This window comes from Euprymna scolopes, chromosome 6 (genome assembly GCF_053919585.1).
Source record: "Euprymna scolopes isolate OS-2025 chromosome 6, ASM5391958v1, whole genome shotgun sequence".
NCBI lineage: Eukaryota > Metazoa > Mollusca > Cephalopoda > Sepiida > Sepiolidae > Euprymna > Euprymna scolopes.
In genome coordinates this window covers 151,347,967-151,367,178 of record NC_136487.1, presented here as the reverse complement: position 1 = coordinate 151,367,178, position 19,212 = coordinate 151,347,967, and the positions used below count along the sequence as shown (strand labels likewise).

The 19,212-nt window shown below is 33.9% G+C and overlaps 1 protein-coding gene across 5 annotated transcripts in view; it reads right to left on the bottom strand.

Annotated features, from left to right (window-relative positions):
- The window catches only part of LOC145278044 (uncharacterized), a 171,082-nt gene that overhangs the window by 34,636 nt on the left and 117,234 nt on the right, over positions 1 to 19,212 (bottom strand). For all 5 annotated transcript variants that reach the window (XM_080130267.1, XM_080130266.1, XM_080130269.1 and 2 more), the window contains exons 20-23: positions 18,956 to 18,981; positions 10,738 to 10,874; positions 4,414 to 4,472; positions 3,504 to 3,589 (exon numbers count right to left, since the gene is read on the bottom strand). In XM_080130267.1, the coding sequence (XP_079986393.1) occupies positions 3,504 to 3,589; positions 4,414 to 4,472; positions 10,738 to 10,874; positions 18,956 to 18,981 (308 nt within the window). The remainder of the gene's footprint in view (positions 1 to 3,503; positions 3,590 to 4,413; positions 4,473 to 10,737; positions 10,875 to 18,955; positions 18,982 to 19,212) is intronic.

The following is a 19,212-nucleotide window of genomic DNA, read 5'->3' as shown; positions in this document are numbered from 1 at the left end:
TTTTATCAATAATGTTAAAAAAATATTTTCTTTCATTGAATTTTATTTTAAATATCAACAAAATCTTATTAAAAATCAATTCTAAATTCTATACAAAGTGTTCTATGCTTTTGTAACTAATTCATGACCAACATTTATTTTACAAAACAGATTAACAGCAAAAAAAATTCAAAAATAAATTCAACATCAACAAAAATATATCAAAGTATAAAAAGAAATTCACTGTTTGAAACACTCGATAACAATTTATGATATAACGGTTCGAAAAACCAAACGAATATGAAATCGTTTTTAATAAATATTGCTATTTATTAAAAATAGCATCAAATTTTTTTTCAAATTTTTGATTAGTAAAATATTCATTTTTAGGAAACTGGACAGTTGTTCTTTTTTTTTTGTTTTTTTTTTTTGTTTTTTTTTTTCTTCCTCTAATATGTTTGGTATAAGTATAAATTATTTGACTATTTTCTTTTTTTAAAAATTCAATAAATGGATTTCAAATGCTGTGCAATTTAAGCATTTATTGTTAGTAATTTTATTGCTGATAATAAATGTATACACAGTATAATCACGTTGATACATCGATTCCCACTGGATTACTAAAGCTAAGCAACGTTGAACTTGGTCCGTACTAAATGGATGGCCATTTAGGACTTCCAGGTGCTGTATGTGCTCTCCGCTTATCTCAGCATTGTTTCCAGTTATTCTGGATTCTTGTCACTGGACTCAAAAGTGCCAATTCAGGAGAGTTGTGGTTGGGATTGCGCAACCCTTGCCTCACAATTACACATGCAGCTGCCCCTACAGGGAGTATCCTTTGTCTTTTGAGACTGAATGGAAGCATCGATAAGAAATGCAGAAATAATTATATGAAATGTGTGCAGTTTTAAAAAACTATTCCCAACTTTCAGTTTCTTTGGAGTATTTACAATTTAAAAATGTTGATCCCCATAGTGAATCCATAGAATTCACTAGTTGTGTTTGGGTGGTGATATAGCAATCAAGGCCGCTGGAAAAATGGTCGGATCCTTCTATCGATCCAGTAGATATCTCACTGCTGATGCAATTCTCTATCTATATAAGAGCCAGGTACATCCAAGGATGGAGTACTGTTGCCACATCTGGGCAGGAGCTGCTAGAAAGGACCTGTGCTGCCTTGATAGGGTTCAAAATAGACTTCGTAGCCTCGTAGGGAATGTCCTTTTCTCTTCCCTGCAATCTCTATCTCACAGAAGAAATGTTGCGAGTTTGTCTCTGCTTTATCGTTATTTTCATGGAAAGTGTTCGACTGAGCTTCAATCTATGGTCCCCCCCCTCACCAAACTTTCACAAGAAACACTTGTCTAGCTGAAAACACTATAAATAATTCCCCCCACTCTCTGTCTGTGGCTAAACCTAAACGTAGATTCCATGAACAAAGCTTCTTTCTTAGAACTGCACGTCTGTGGAATTGTCTACTGTTTTCCTGCTTTCCAGCATATTACAATATGGTTGTCTTCAAGTCCAACATAAACAAGTTTCTGATGAGCCGTTCCACAAGTTAATAAATTTACCAAACTTCCATTGCTATCGATTACTATATTGATTACACCCGTTTAGCAGAAATCACTATCAATAATTTCCCCCACTCTTTATCTGCATTAAACCTAAACGGGGATTCCATGAGCAAAGCTTCTTTATTAGAACTGCACGCGTGTGGAATTGTCTTCCGTTTTCCTGCTTTCCTGCTGATTACAATATGGTTGTCTTCAAGTCTAACATAAACAAGTTTTTGATGAGCCATTCAATATAAGTTAACAAATGTACCAAATTTTCATTACTAACAATTATTCTATTGTCCAATTTCTACTGTACACTCTTTAACCCTTATCCTTGAGTGACCTCTCGGCCTTGATAAGTGGTGATGCCTATGTATAAAAAAAAAAAAAAGTTTCTGTCTTTCCATTATTATTTTCTTTTTAATACTCACTTTTACAAAGATTAAAAAAAGAAACAATTTATAGTTAATTGTTTTTTTTAATCAAAATTCAATTCTAAATTCTATTTAAAGTTTTTTTTTTTTTTTTTTTAACAGGTGGTCACCACTCAGGGATAAGGGTTAAAAAAGAAAAGTGTTCAAATTTCATGTTTTAAATACTTCATAACCAACATTTTTCAGAAAAGACATTAACAGCAAGAAAAAAAAAGTCACAACAAAAAATTTAACCTTAAGAAAAATATATAAAAGTATAAATTATGAAATTACTGTAACATTGGTGAATTCCATTTGATTAAAAAATGTTTCTATTTTTAAATTCAATAAATGGATTTCAAATAGTGTGTAATTTTCCTAATTATTGGTAAGGATACTTATTTTTTCATGATACATATTTTCATGATATATATTTTAAAACTAAACATTAATCAGAAGTAACTTCTCCAGGGCATTCATCGTCAAGCCAAATATCAGCTAACGTGATATTGTAAACAAACACAGACGGAATTTGATGAACAACATTATCAGTACTAATTTTTTTTTTTATTGCAAATTAGTTCACCAGGCAAATTATTCCTCGTAATATATAATATTCAATAAAGAACTGAATCTATAATAATACATACGCAATCCGCATAAATTAAAATATCATGTTTAAGCATACTGTATGGCCTAACGTTCACAGGAAACATGAGTTGGAACAGATACATTGAGAGCATTGCTAAGGCCGCTGCAAAGAAGGTGGGGCTCTCTCTCTCTCTCTACTGTTCTAGAAAGCTACTTACGCCTTAAAGTATCCTGTACCTCTATAAGGCCACCATTCATCCATGTATGGAGAGTACTGTTATCACATTTGGGCTGGTGCATCTGCTACTAGTCTCTCACTCCTGGACAGGGTTCAAAAGAGAGTGGCCAACCTGATAGGTCCTAAACTGTCATCTAAACTTCAGCCTCTGTCCCATTGATGAAATGCTGTATCCTTCTGCCTGTTCTACAAGTATTTTAATGGTGAATGCTCTGATGAACTACAAGCACTTGTACCCCCTTGACGTAAATACCCCCGACAAACCCGACAAGCAGCTAAATCCCACCCCTTCACAGTAGAGATCCCTAAGTGTAAAAAAGCCTTCTACTCCAGTAGTTTCTTCACCAGAACTGCTAAACTTTGGAACTCCCTTCCGGGATTCTGCTTTCTCGACTGTACTGACATGCAGAAGTTCAAGTGTAATGTGAACAGACATTTTGCTGCTCATCTCCCTTCACAATATCTCTGCAACTTGTGTCCCCGATAGTAGCCCCCTACTTCAAAGTGGCACTGTGCCTTGTTTGAGGCAAAAATTGAATAAAAAATTTAAAAAAAAGAGAAAAAGAAAAAAAAGAAAAAGAATGGGCAATGCCGGGCTGCCAGTTAGTATTTTTGCTAGTGAATATTAAACAATTTATACTGTGTTTTTTTGGATACTCATATCAAACAAAATGTTAACACTAATGGTTCTTTGTATCTTTACAATTTGTGGTTTATACTTACTCTGTAAATTCTTGATTACAGTTATCATCCACTCTGTCAGGCACAGGACACATATTTCTTGAACGTCGTTTTTTCTTCTTTCCCGGCTAAAATTAAAAACAAATATTCAATGAAGATTGTTTTGTTCAACAGCATATTAACCTTTTTCGGGTTATTTAATGCCGAATCAAGTAATTTTGAAAAAAAAAAGGTTTTATGCTTCAAGTTCTGTATTATATCTTCAAATATTTATTCATGGTTATTCATCGGATTACTGTTCTCATCTTGAGTGTCATTTTCACAACGTTTCGGTCAATGTAACCTCCAACCTTCTTCAGGTGTATTTGTCAAACTCTGGAATGTTTCTGTCAAACTTAGAAATTTAGATAGAATTTCAAACAGAACATTTATTTACTTTACGGGGGTAGCATGGTCTTGTTCTATCAGCCATGATTGGATAGAGGTCCTAAGTAATTCACTCTTGTATATTTTGGTTGCCCACACTAAAAATTGAACCTTCAAGCGAATATCATTTTTACAATTGATTTCTTCCAAGTACTCTAACCACTGAGCCACAGGTCGGGGATTACATTGACCGAAACGTTGTGTGAATAACACTCAAGATAAGAACAGTACTCTGATGAATCCAAATAATACGAATAACCAAATCTTATCTAAAAAATTAAGAAACGTTTATTCATGGTATTTGGTTATTTTGTAGGAAAAAAAAATTTTCATTTTTGGCTTTGCAGAACGTGATCAAGTTTTGAAAAGGAAGAGGAAAAAAAAAACAATATAAATATTTGGCACATTTTTAATCAGAAATCTGACATCTTCATATAACCTCATCTGGTAGCAGCAGAATTCCAAGAAGAAATTTATAAATGAAAATCAATTTAATAAAAATGGAAAGGAAAAAAATAAATCTTACTTTTTTTCGCTCATATTCCTTGTAACTTGGTAATGGTTTTGCATCTTGCTGGTAATTCACTGAAATAAATATTAAAATTCGGTAATAAAAACTATTTTTCATGGAGTGTAAAATATCACTGCAAATAATTTTGTTCATGCCAAGCTATTTAATCGTGGATGTTTCATAATTGCTGAATGTAGTTGATAGGAATTTTACACACAATCTTCTAATTTTATTTTGAAAGCGTTGAGTTTTAAAAATGTTTAATAATACTATAGGTGCCCTCCACCGAGCATATATAATGGACTCTCCCGTCAATTTCAACATATGAGCTTCCGCCACAACAAACAAGTTGCTCAGAAATCCACACAGATGATTTGTTTATCGTGGTGAAGGCTTTGTGTAGAACCAACCACACTTTTTGGTATTATTGCTAACCTCTGTCGGTGCAGATGACTGCCACAAGACAGAGCATACAGTAGACCGCAGGTTTTTACATCAGAGTTTCCTTCTCCTAGATGCATGTGTTAATGAAGACTAGAGATGAATCTCTCCCAGTGAATTAATGTGGCCCAGATACCAACCTGGAAATTTCTATGTTGGCGCGGTACAGACAGCATCTATCCTTCCCAAATGGTCACCCATCCGGTACTGGCCAGGCTCAATGTTGCTTAACTTCGGTGATAAAGTGTAAAGTTACATAGGAATTTTCTTTTCTAAAATTAAATTTTTAACGTCCTCTTAAACAGTTCAATAGTACTATAAATACTTTCAATTTGAAGATAGCCCTTTGTTCATTTTTTTTCGGGATACCTGAGCATTAAAGATGGCCCGTACTAAGGAAAATTAAAATATAGTGATGTTTATATTAATATGGGCCGAAACAATAATTTTTTTGATAAACATGAGTTTTTGTTCCCTGCAAAAAAAAGCAGTAAAAAAATTAAAAGTGTATATATATATATATATATATATATATATATATATATATATATATATATATACACATAAAATATTATCTGTATATTAATATGATAGCGAGTGTGTTATTTTCTGTGTCATGCTTACATCCGGGTCGTTTAATTGTTATGTACTTCCATTTCTTGTCATAAATAATTTTACTAAGAATTCTTCATAAGTTTTGGTTTCAATGATAGCTGATGGCACTTAAGTCATCTATTTTTTTTTATAAATAATTTTATCAAGAATTCTTCATAAGTTTTGGTTCTGGTTATGGTTGAAAGAACTCAAGTTATATATACATACATATATTTTTTTCATAAGTTTTTGTTTCGATTCAAGCTAATGCACCCAAGTCATATGAACATATGTATATTTTAAATCGCAACTTTATAATATATAAAAATTGATAGAACATTAACTCTATAATAATAATAATATATATGAAATCTGCAAGAATTAAAATATCATATTTTAGTGTACTTTATAACTGGGCTTTGCCTGGCGTTCCTGTTAGTTTAGATAAATACTTTTGCAGTTTTAACAAAAGACTACAATAATATCAGAGCATCTTCATTTACACTGAAAATCTACAGAATGCCAACATCAATATATTACATATGAACAAGTCCTCTGTGGAATTTCCACAAGTCCCGCCAGTAAAGAGGTAATATTTTATGTAGCGATTTTCAATCTTTACTTTAAGCTACACAGGCTTCTGCATTGAATCTCTGTAGGGAATTGTCAGGCTAAAATACATGGAATTTGTATTATAGGGTATTTTTTTTATATATACATGTGATATTTAGTTTAGCTAATTAATGACATACATTGTTAATCCCTCCCACAGGATAAGGAGGTACTCTTGCATAATTTGACCTGAATTCTCGTGATTTCCCGTCAAGCCCGGATTGGGGAGAGACCGGCAATCATCGGTGTCAGCCGAGTGACGTAACAGATGCAGACTAAGGAAAAAAGCACCCCCCCCCCCAAAAAAAAATACAAATGCAAATTATCAAAAAGATAAAAAAATCTACCTTGAAAAAAGCAAATATGTTTATTTAATTTATTTTAGTATTTATTTATTTATTTTTTTTTTTTTTGCAAAATATTTATCAACAGCAAATTATGTAAATATTGTTATCTTCAAGAAAAGTTTTTTTACCCGTATAAATGTTAGGTGTAAGTACAATTTTTTTGTTTTTCTTTAACAGTATTTTTTTTCTTGTTTTTTATTTTAATTTTCAAGACTTTGTTCAGTCAGGTTGCTTTTTTTTTAGGGGTGGGGGGATTACACAGAAATAGAAAAACATGTTTGTTTTTTTTTTTTCAAGAAATAGTGATTTTTAAAAAAATTTTTTTTTACGGTTGTTAATTGCCGGCGGAAGAACTCTTTTGAGATGAGGATATTTCCTTAGGAATCTTTTACTTCGGTCGACTGTTGATCGGCCATCGACAGCAAAGAGTGAGGTGATGGGGTAGAGGAAATGGAAAGAACCCCCCCCCCCAACCGGGTAGCTTATGGAAATGTGATTTATGATGGAGACAAAAGGATCGTTTCCAAATTTTTGTCTCCACATAAATTTAAGTAAAATGTACCCAGAAGCTCCTGGGAAAGCAATTTCTTTTCCTTACAATATGAGATTTTCTGCATCAGCGTTTCCATTTGTTTTTCTAGCATGCACAGATTTATTTCCTTGCCTGTCATTTTTCTGTCTGGCGAGTCTGAAAATATAGTTGTTTGTCAACTTTTTGGGGGTTCAGTCGATTTCTTCCAATCCGAATGTCGTCTGTTTTCATTTACATATTGCTTTTTCATTGGCTAAGCAAACTCCCAGAAATTGAAGTACAAAAAAAAGAAATATTCAAATTAAATAAATCATTAAAAATAACTAATCATAAAATAAAAAATTACTAAAAACATAAAAAAAATTTAACTTTTTAAAGTCGAATTAGCGTTTCAACATTTGAACAACGCTCGGCTGACACCGATGATTGCCGGTCTCGCCTGATCCGGGCTTGACGGGAAATCACGAGAATTCGGGTCAAATTATGCAAGAGTACCAATAGCGAAATTGCCATATATATATATATATATATATATACACACACTACTCCAAACTCTGCCCATAGTTAAATGTAGTTAATTAAAATCCTACCATTCTCTCTAGGATTCAATAAGATGAGAAAGATTTAATCAGCTTATTTGCTGTATATCACTAGCAATTTCCTGTTTGTAATAGCTTGGAACATAGTTCTAACTGTAAACTTAAAAATTCTAAAGGAATTTTCCACTTTTTTAACCTATCCTTATGAAAAATATCCTTCTTAACGTTATAAGATGTACCTATATTTTAGTTTCCGACTTGTTACTCACTGTAAGTCATTCACCATATTCGCTTTAATATCCATTTTACCTGCTAACACGCACTGGACAGCTTTCAGAAATTCAATTCCAAACTAATCTATCTCTGGCCAGGTTTTATCCCTCTTTCTCTCAAGTCTATTCTTATTCCTTCCACCCATGTTTTCCTTAGCTATCTCATGTGAACTGAGCCTACTACCTTAACTGTTCTACATAACCATAAAACTCATCCATTCTTTCAATGTGACCATACCAATGAAGTCTCCTGTTCTGCACATATCTCCGTATACTGTCTAGATTTAATCTTCCTCTGAGGTTGTCAAATCTAAGCATTTCTTTTCATGCAATACATATCCTCAACCCTTGCTATCCTTGTTTCCCTTCCATATATCATTACACTGCACAGATATGTCCGTAGACTCTTCCCTTGACCGACAGTGGTAAAACACTCTGCAGGTAAGTAATGGCAGAAGTTCTTTTTTTCTATACTGTTCAATGTGACAAAACCAACAAAGTCTCCTGTTCTTCACACATCTCCCTGTACTGTTCTCATTGAATCTTCCTCTGAGGTCATTAGATCTAAGCTTGTCTTTAAGACTCACATTACACATCCATGGTATCATTCTCATAGCATTTCTCTCCATGCAACACATATCTTCAACCCTTACTGTTATTCTTCTTTGTTGGGGATATTAGCAATAACAAATATCAAGTCAAATGGCAAAAAAAATAGTTGCACATAACTTTAAAAAAAAAAAAAACAAGCCCAAAACTATATTGTCCCCTGACTGATGAGTTTAATTTTAGGAGAAAAATAAAAATTAGCCCCAAAAGGTATGTTTTTCACCCCTAAAACACATTGGAGCTCAAGCCCCAGAATTTTCCCAGAATCAAATATTACATTTCCAAATGTATATCCATGTGATCTTGCTTTTGAGTAATTTTCAGCAAAATCTAATGGTCAGAAACGATTCTATGTTCCAAAAACTGCTATTTTGGACCATTTTGACCTCTTTTGACCATTTGAGGACAAGAATTTTTATCAAAAATCCAAGAATGTTACAACTACCCAAGGGAGGAAATGTAACTTTATGCAAAATTTCAGAAAAATATAATGAGTAGTTATTGAGAATTTTGAGGATGAAGGGACGAGGGTGAATTCTAATGCCCAAATCCGACTAAGTCGGCGGACCAAAGAAAAAAAAAAAAAAAAAAAAAATTCAGAATATGACGGTTAAAAGATCAAATGTGTGATATTTTTATTTTTAATAAGCATTCATTTATTTAAAATTTTCAGCTTATACCAAAGCCCTCATCAGGAATGTTTAGACAATACATTCTTTTATTTCTTGTATTGAGTGTTATTTGTGCAACATTACAGTCGGTTTGTCTTCAACCATCCTCAGGCATGTTAGTTGTTTGAAAAAGAACAACCAACATGTCTGAGGACGGTCGAAGGCCAAACCAACTGAAACGTTGCACAAATAACACTCAAAATGAAAACAATAGTTCGATCAATACAAGTATAATATAAACAATCATCCCTTACTAAAAAAAAAATCAGAACTTCAACACATTTTTCTTTCTTTTTTTTTTTTTACATAGAAATCACCACTTATCAAGGCCTTGATGCCACTCGAGGATAAGGGTTAAAGAGTGTACAGTAGAAATTGGACAATATAGTAATCGTTAGTAATGGAAATTTGGTACATTTATTAACTTATATGGAACAGCTCATCAAAAACTTGTTTACGTTAGACTTGAAGATAACCATATTGTAATCAGCTGGAAAGCAGGAAAACGGAAGACAATTCCATAGGCGTGCAGTTCTAATAAAGAAGCTTTACTCATGGAATTCACGTTTAGGTTTAGGTACAGATAAAGAGCGGCGAAAATTATTGATAGAGTGTTCTGCTAGACGGGTGTTTCTTGTGAAAGTTTGGTGAGGGGGGACCATAGATTGGAGCTTAGCCGAACACTTTCCATGAAAATAACGATAAAGCAGAGACAAACTCGCAACATTTCTTCTGTGAGAAAGAGGTTGCAGGGAAGAGAAAAGGACATCCCCTACGAGGCTACGAAGTCTATTTTGAACTCTATCAAGGCAGGATGTCCTTTCTAGCAGCTCCTGCCCAGATGTGGCAACAGTACTCCATCCTTGGATGTACCTGGCTCTTATATAGATACAGAATTGCATCAGCAGTGAGATATCTATTGGATTGATAGAAGGATCCCACCATTTTTCCAGCGGCCTTGGCAACGGATTTAATGTATGTGTTCCATTTAAGATCAGGAGTAAAAGTCAAGCCCAGAAGCTTGTCAAAACATGAGGCTTCCCCAAGACGAGAGCCATTCATTTTAATTGATGCCAGATGGGGATCAGAGCATTGATGATGTAAAGATAAAAGCTTGGTTTTAGATGCATTAAAAGTAACCAGCCACTCCTTTCCTCATTGTACCACATGCTCAAGATCAGAGGAGAGAGAATCAGAGAGAACTTGGTTGTTTATGGTCTTAGATGTGCTACCATAGATAGTAGTGTCATCAGCATAAATGTCTACAAATGATGTAAGGATGTGATTTGGAAGATCATTAATGTAGATCAGGAAGAGAGTTGGACCCAGGATGGACCCCTGAGAGACTCCAGCATTAATACTTGACATGGTGTTGTTCGGCGCAGTCTCTAGCTGTCGAATGTTGAAAATAGAGGTTGTATCGTCCAGTTCAGTGGGTAAATGCTCGATCATGCGCACATGTTAAAATCAATAGAAATCCACCGTTTAGATACAACTCCTTTCTCTGACAACTAAAGACTGAGCCGAACAACACCATGGTACTTATGGCAAGTAAGGAAAAAAAAAGTATATTCTAAACATTGCTGATGAGGACATTGGTATAAGCCAAAAATTAGAAATTTTAAATAAATGAATATTCTGTCATATTTTGAATTTCATTTTCTCTGTGCTTATAAACAGTAGATTTCTATTAAATTTTAGAAATAAATAAAAATTACTTACATGTTGAAGTCTGCGCTGAGGGAGAATCTGGGAGCGCCATGTATGCAACAGGATTTTCGAGTAAGTTGCTCACTAATATAGATTCTTCCGATGACGAATTAACACAATTTAGGTCATTGAGATTTTGAGCTCCCTCACTTTATAAAATAAACATAAAAATCATTTTATTACAATACATAAGGATGCTAGTTAATTTATCTATTGTTGGCTGGGTACAAAAAATGTACAACAGAATTTTATTTATATTATTCATATTTATTAGTAAGACTCCCACCCCACCATGTACTTCTACTCCTGAACTTCTATTAAGTTTTTTTTTAATTAATTTGTATTATTTTCAGTTTCAATCAGTCACTATTTCAGGTTTTGTAAAAAAGAAATTAAAAAATTAAAATAAAAAGGTAAATATATTAAGAAATTTAGATTTTAGTAAGTTTAATACAAACAGCAAAGAAGTTTTGAATGATTTTTCTATTAATATTTATTGGGTGGATCAAAAGGTTCGAGTTATATCCAGAAATTTGTATGCAAAGTAAAGACACTGGAAATGAACTTGGTTTAGCTAAATATAGAATGGAACTCACTAAACGTGAAACAAAAACGAAACCATATGGAACCATGTCTTGTTTTATCATGAAACAATAAAAAAACTTATTTTTTTACATTTTTCTAAATATTATTTTTAATATTTAAAATATATTCATATGGAAATGTTTTATTTAAAAAAAAGTAATACATAACTTATGACAAAATTCCATTTAATTCATTTTAAAAAACTTATTTTATATAAATGTTTAAAATATTTTTTTTTTGCTAACACAAGTATTAATAAAAAATTTTCATACATTATTTATGACAAAATTCTGCGATAAAACTTGTGAAAGACATAAATATATTATTTCAAAAAGACATTTATAGAAATGTAAATAATAAAAATTATCCTTAGTTTTTTTTTTTGTGATAACACAAATGTTAAAGCAAAAAAAAAAAAAAAACTATTTATAAAAATGTAAAAAATGAAAGTTTATTATTTTTTATTGTGTCATGATGGCACAAGAATTGTTAAAACTAAAATAATTTTTTGAAATAAATTATTTCCATATGATTTTGTATTTCGCTTCATGTTCACTGACTTCCACTCCATATTTAGGTAAACCGAATCTACTTCCAGCATGTTAACTTTATGCATTGAATTTTTTGGACACAACCAAAGTTTATTCATTTTTTAATGTCATCTTTCTCGCCAACTCATGACATATTCCTATTCTTCAAATCCTGCACTTGGTGTTGCAAGAGGTAAATGCAAGTTTGAAAATCTCATCAGTTTTTGTATTATCGAATTTGAACCAACAAGAATAATTAATATATCTATAAAAGTGGACATGTTTGTCTGTGTGCATTTCCCTATGCAATAACTCAATTTTTAGTCTACAGACTCGAAATTTGATATACAGGGTACTAAGATTTGGGAAAATCTATGTGATCGGTTTTCGGCCATAAATTTGGCTATTAAGGGGTCAAAGTTCAACGATTTGACCTTTGAGAACTCTACCAAACTCCTCTGACAATTTGGGGTCTAAACACTTGAAATTTTAGATATAGGTTCCTTGGACATGGATCTAACTTAACTTGATTTGAGCCCAAAACAATAAATGTTAAGGGGTCATAATAGGGGTCAAAGTTAAAAATAATTGACCATTTTTTTTTTTGTTCAGCATACACCTCCAAACACCCGGGCAATGCCAGGATGAAATGCTAGTACCTCATAAAACCATTTCATTCATTTTATTTTCTGCTGCCATTGTAACGCTTAACAACAGGCCTTTACCTTATTTTTAATTTCTCTGTCAGGGTTAGGGTTAATGTCACTTAAAGTATGCACAACATTGGTTGGAGTAATGCTGATCTAAGATTTGAAAACTGGAAAAAGAACTGTCCTGGTGGCATTTACATTTTATCTCACCCTTTTCAATTCCATTTTAACTCTCAGTGGCTAATAAGTCTGAGTTCTTATGTTTTTGCTTGTATTTTAGGCCTTGAAATGGGAGATCAAACACAGCACTGCCAACATCTTTTACTGCAGAAATGGGGGGGGGGGGAAAGAAAAAGCTACAGAAATCCAAATAAAAGTATGCCACATGGGCATGCCAGAAATGGTTTGCTCCATTCTGAAAAGGAAATGTTTTAATGAGTGATGCTCCTTGGTCTGGCTGGTTAAAGATGATCAACAATGATCACATGAAAGCCATAGTTGAACAAGATTGCCATTTGGCAACCATCAAGATTTCCAAATGAAAATGAATTACATGAACTCAGTTATGTTTCTAATCTTGGTATTTGGGTTCCTCCTTCTCCCCAAAAAATCACAAGGTGCAGAGGCCACTCGAGGATAAGGATTAATGAATCTCTGGAAGTCAAGTGGACAATATCGTAGTAACTGTTAGTAGTAGAAATTTAGTAAATTGGATTACTTAAGGGGACGGCTCATCAAGAACTTGTTTACATTGGACTTGAAGACGACCATATAGTAGTCAGCTGGAAAGCATGCCAACTCAATAGATATTCAAAGTACAATAATGATAATTAAAAATATTTTTCTCAATTCAATGTAAATTTCAGACAATCACGGAAATTTTCTGTGGTCAGTAAAGTGTGGCTGTAAAAACTATATTTGCTTAATCTTTACATTCTATCAAAAGTTTAATTTCTTTGTCGTAATTTTGTTTGTATAAGTCAAAAGACACGATTTAATTAATGCCTGAAAACAATACTTATAACAAATTGTGGTGCTTATTCAATGATGGTGATACACAAAAATGAAGAAAAACTTATATTGTACCTACTTGTCACGGAATGAAGATGGTATATTCCAAAAATCATAAAAATTGATCAATTTTTTTTAATTTTCAAAAAAAAAAAAAAAAATTACTGCTTTTTTATCAATAAGTGAAGGTCGAAGCCATTTTAATATTCTTCCAATTTTGTTTTTAACTTTTTATAAAATGACCCTTCTAAAAAATGTTTTCATAATTTGAAAATTTTATTTATTGAAAAAAATTAAAATTAAAATTGCAAAAAATACATGTTATGTTAAGAAATTATTCTTTATTTTTAAATCTTACATTTCCGCTGTCTTTCCAACATTATCAAAAAAAAAAAAAAAACAAACAAACTGTGAAATGAAAATCGGTAGTGTGCCCTTGATTTTACCATCACCAGTATTTTCTCCCCTCCCCCCTTATAGGCACAGAGTAAAATTTGATTTTCTTGAACAATGAAAAAACTACTTGATCAAACTAACTTAGATGATGTTAAGTCATTTCTCCTTGTAAACACCCCGGATATCTTAGCATTAAGTGAAACTAACCTTCACTCCTCCATTCTCTCTAACCACTTTAACATGCCTGGTTATCTCCCACTCTACCGTAAGGACTCGGACAGACATATGCATGGACTTGGAGTCTATATTCGAAACACCCTTCCCCTGACTAGAGAAATAAAACTAGAATCAGAGGGCCAGGCCTTTATGTGTTTCAGACTAAATATGCAACACAATATTAGCTACTTGTATTTTCTCTACCGCTCTCCCTCAAACCGAGACTGTACCCTAATAAACAAAGTCTCAGACAGCATAGATATAGCACTCTCCCTTGATACTAGCGCACAAATACATGTATTTGGTGACTTCAATGTCCACCACAGTAACTGGCTAGGATTCTCAAATCACACAGATGTAGCTGGTAGCACAACTCATAGCTTCTCTATATCTCATTCCCTATCTCAGTTGGTTACATTTCCGACACGTTTCCCAGACTAGCACTTCTAGATCTCTTTCTGACAACGGTTCCCAATGACTGTACAACAAATGCCCACAGCCCACTCGGGAATGCTGATCACGCTGTGATAATGGTAGAAATCAGCCTAAATTCTCGCCCTAAAACTGAAGACCCACTACTCAAAACAACGAGGTATTACAAAAAGGCTGATTGGGAAGCCATCAGGGAGCTCATCAGAGATGCCCCATGGCAAAATATCTTTACTCTTCCAGCGGAACAGTGTGCAAATGAGACAACTGAATGGTTCAAAACTGCTATTGAAGCACATGTTCCCGCACGGAAATACTATAGCAAGCCCCACTCTCCCCAATGGTTTACTTCTGCTTGTGCAGCTGCCATTTGTCAAAGGCAGCATGCGTTCCGCAGATTCAACCGACATAAGTCCAGCTCAAATAAACAGAAGTTTATAGAAGCTAGAAATAATTGTAAGAGAGTGATAGACACAGCTAAGACAGATTACTCTGAAACCACCAGAAAGCGCATCGAAGCACAGAAATTAGGAACTCGGGATTTTTGGAAAATCTACAACAGCGTAGTTAATAATGGACAGTCAATTATTCCCCCACTAACAAACAATCATGAGGTTGCTTGCACGGCAACTGACAAGGCTAATCTGCTTGCCAGTCGGTTTGCCTCAAACTCCACACTGAACTCGGTACACCACTCACTCCCTGATTTTCCTCTGCGAACAGACGCCACACTTGACGATTTGAAAATCACCCCTTCTCAGGTACATGCTATTATAAAAAACCTAGACACCTCAAAAGCACACATGACCAGATCTCATCCCGGCTGTGCTATTAAAAAAATGCTCTGCTGAGGTTGCTCCAGTTCTGTCCAAACTTTACAATAAATGCCTTAACGAATCTTGTTTTCCAGACTGCTGGAAAACCGCCTCTGTGGTACCAGTCTTCAAGAATTCTGGTGAAAGAACTGACCCACTAAATTATCGCCCCATTAGCCTCCTCCCGCTTTTCGCCAAAATATTTGAGTCCTTAGTTAATCAAGCCCTAGTCCAGCACCTAACAGCTGCTAAATTTCTGACTGACAAACAATATGGATTCAGGCAAGCCCATTCAACAGCAGATATCTTAACTGTAGTTTCTGAACGTATATACCGTTCATTGGATAAAACAGGGGAGGGTAGAGCGGTGGCCCTTGATATATCTAAGGCTTTTGACAGGGTATGGCACGATGGTCTTCTAAGGAAAATTAGATCATATGGAATCACTGGAAGAATTCATAATGTAATTAAATCCTTCTTAATAGAAAAATAAAAATTGTCCTCGACGGACATACATCCAAACAATATGACATAAATGCAGGAGTACCTCAGGGGTCTATCCTTGGACCTCTATTATTCCTGATATTCATAAACGACCTCCCTGATAATATTGTTTTGGAGATGGGTATATTTGCCGATGACACCACTCTCTATAACAGATATGAGGGGAAAACAAATGAACACATATTCAAGGAAATGGCAGAAACACTAGAGGATGACCTCCAATCCGTAGTGGAATGGAGACAAAAATGGTTGGTCACATTCAATGCTGCTAAGACTAAGCTTGTTTCCTTCAATAACTACAAGAAACCTTCTCTACCACCAATAGCAATGGCCAAGAACACATTGCCTGAAAGTACTTCTTTTAAACTCCTCGGTCTAACGTTTACAGGGAATATGAACTGGAATAGATACATTGAGAGCATTGCCAAGGCTGCTGCAAGGAAGGTTGGCTCCCTCTACCGTGCTAGAAAACTACTTACGCCTGACAGTATCCTATACCTCTATAAGGCAAACATTCGCCCATGTATGGAGTACTGTTGTCACATCTGGGCTGGTGCATCTGCTGCTTGTCTCTCGCTCCTGGACAGGGTTCAAAAAAGAGTCGCCAACCTGATAGGTCCCGAACTGTCATCTAGGCTTCAACCTCTGTCCCATCGATGAGATGTTGCATCCCTCTGCCTGTTCTACAAATACTTTAATGGTGAATGCTCTGACAAAGTGCAAACACTTGTACCTCCCCGACGTAACTACCCCCGACAAACCCGACAAGCTCATCCCTTTACAGTAGAGATCCCTAGGTGCAAGAAAGCCTTTTACTCCAATAGTTTCTTCCCCAGAACTGCGGGTCTTTGGAACTCCCTTCCGGGATTCTGCTTTCCCAACTGCAATGATATGCAGAAGTTCAAGTGTAATGTTAACAAACATCTTTCTACTCTTCTCCCTTTATAATGACCCCGCTAATTAATTCCCCTGCTTCAAAGTGGCACTGTGCCTTGTTTGGGGTGAAAATTGAATAAAAAAAAAAAAAAAAAAAAAAAAAAATTATGTGATTTTTGGAATAGTCCATCTTTGTTCCATGGCTGGTATGTACAACATACAGACTGTTTTGTGTTTTTTTTTTTTTATTTACTTTTTATTGGTGCCATAAGTGCCAATCTGAATAAGCACTAAAGTTGCTGAAGTAAATTCAGGGTTAAGTTTACCCCAATTGATGCACAAGTGAAAGTATTAAATCTGATTAGCCCCCCCCCCCGATACATCATAGCATATGTAGCAAACACTCTACTAGCTACGACAACTATCAGAAATTTTGGTGTTTCTACACTATCAGAACGAAATTTCGGAAATTGTAAAACTGAATTTCAGATGAAAACAATGGTATCTACATATTCCTCTTATTTTTAACATGATTATATCCCAAAATTACGAAAATCTATAGGTTGAAAATTATTTATTAAAGGAATTAAAAAATAGAATTTCAAGAAAATGATCATATTTGCTTATTTAAGATACAAGAGAGTTAAAAAGGGAGGTTATTGTTCTCTTTTATTATTATTATTATCATTATTATTATTTAGGCTGCGACGGAAAAAGCTTTTTTTTTTTCAAGGTGATTTGTTTACATTTATCTGTCCACGAGTAGTAACAAAAAAAGATGGCGGACAATAGATAATTGACTCACGTGTGTTTAGACGTTAAATTGAAAATGCAACTAAAAAGATTTTCTCCTTTTTTTTTTTGGAAATTGTGTTTTTTTGTTTTGATTTTTCTTTCTTTTTTGAATATATTTCGCTGATTATTTAACGATATAACGGCATGTTACATTTGCGACAGTGAGAACGTTTTAAATGTTTTTTGGGAACGAAGATTGTTCAGCATTCGTTAGGTCACCATTTGAAGAAATATCACATTGGCGATCTACCAATCTGTTTGGGACAGGACCATCTGCAGTGTGATAGACAACCCCGTCCCCATGTGGGTAATGGCAAATGTATTTAATGGTAGAGGAATTGAAAAGACAAAAGGTCGCATAATGAGGACGAAAACATACCGTTATATATCAGCAAAAGAAATGCAATTTATTTACATAAATATACACAAAGAAGTGATAGAAAGAATGAGAGTTCATTGAAAGATGAGTAACGTTACTTGCGGTTGACTGGCTAGTCAGGAACGCGGTGGTGGCTCATGGCCACACCGGAGCGGTGTTTGTCACATCTTGACTGCTTGAAAGTCCAGCGCAAAAGAAGAAGAAATATGGGAAACAGGAAGTGACGTAGCTAGGTCGCTCTTCTGAGTTAAAAGACGACAATCGAGTTAGGCTGAGAGTTTTCAACTCCCACAAGGTAATTTTCTGTTTCGATTTAAACAAGATTGCCGCAATTTTTCACCTGCTAATACGATTAAAGTTATTTTTTTAATAATTCAGTGATATTCAGGTAATTTCGACTGCATAATTTGGAAGCTAAAATCGAAATTTATTAGAATTGACCAAAACAAATCAGTAGAAATCATTGTTTTTTTTATTTTAAAATTCCATTTACCAACTGCAAAATTTGGTTCTGATGGTGTAGAAGTGCCGAAATTTCTCTTACTCGATCTGTGCCTAAATCAAAGTGTAAATTCCATAATCAGACCACAGAGCTGCTTACTGGCTAACTATAATATGGTTGTTTTCAAGCCCAATGTGAACAGGTTCTTGAAAATCAGTCTGCTAAAATAAGTTAATTTATCAAATTTGTGATACAAATGTATATTTTTATACCAAACCTAAAGAATAAAAAGTTTTTTTTGATATTTTTGTTTTTCTGTTACTTTATGATGGATATGAATGTATTGATGGGAGTAGTAGGTAAATGGAGAAATATATAAAGTCGAGGGGTCAATGATGGATGAAAAGCTGAGAATGGCTGCCATAGTTTAAATAAATTCCATACAGATTCCTGAATTTCAAAACACATCTGGAGAAGGGCTGAGATTACACTGGCTTAAATGTTGTAAATCACATTCGACAAGAAAGCAAAAGAGGTGAGGAAAAAAAATGCGAAATTGTTAGTGAAAATATTTGAACCAAGTATATAAAAAGTTTTCTTACCTAGTGTCGGAACATTCTGGAACTTTCTAAAATGTACAATTTTAAATATATATATATATATATATATAAATGAATAAATACAAAATATTTTTTTTTCATTCATCATAAGTATTAGACCATCAAAATGATTTATTGTTATTTCAATCAATAATACATTATATTATCTGGAAATTCTGTATACATAGTAAAAAAAAAAATACAGCAACAAAAACGCTCAAACATAACTCTTTGTAAACCTAATTTGCATAATTATATTT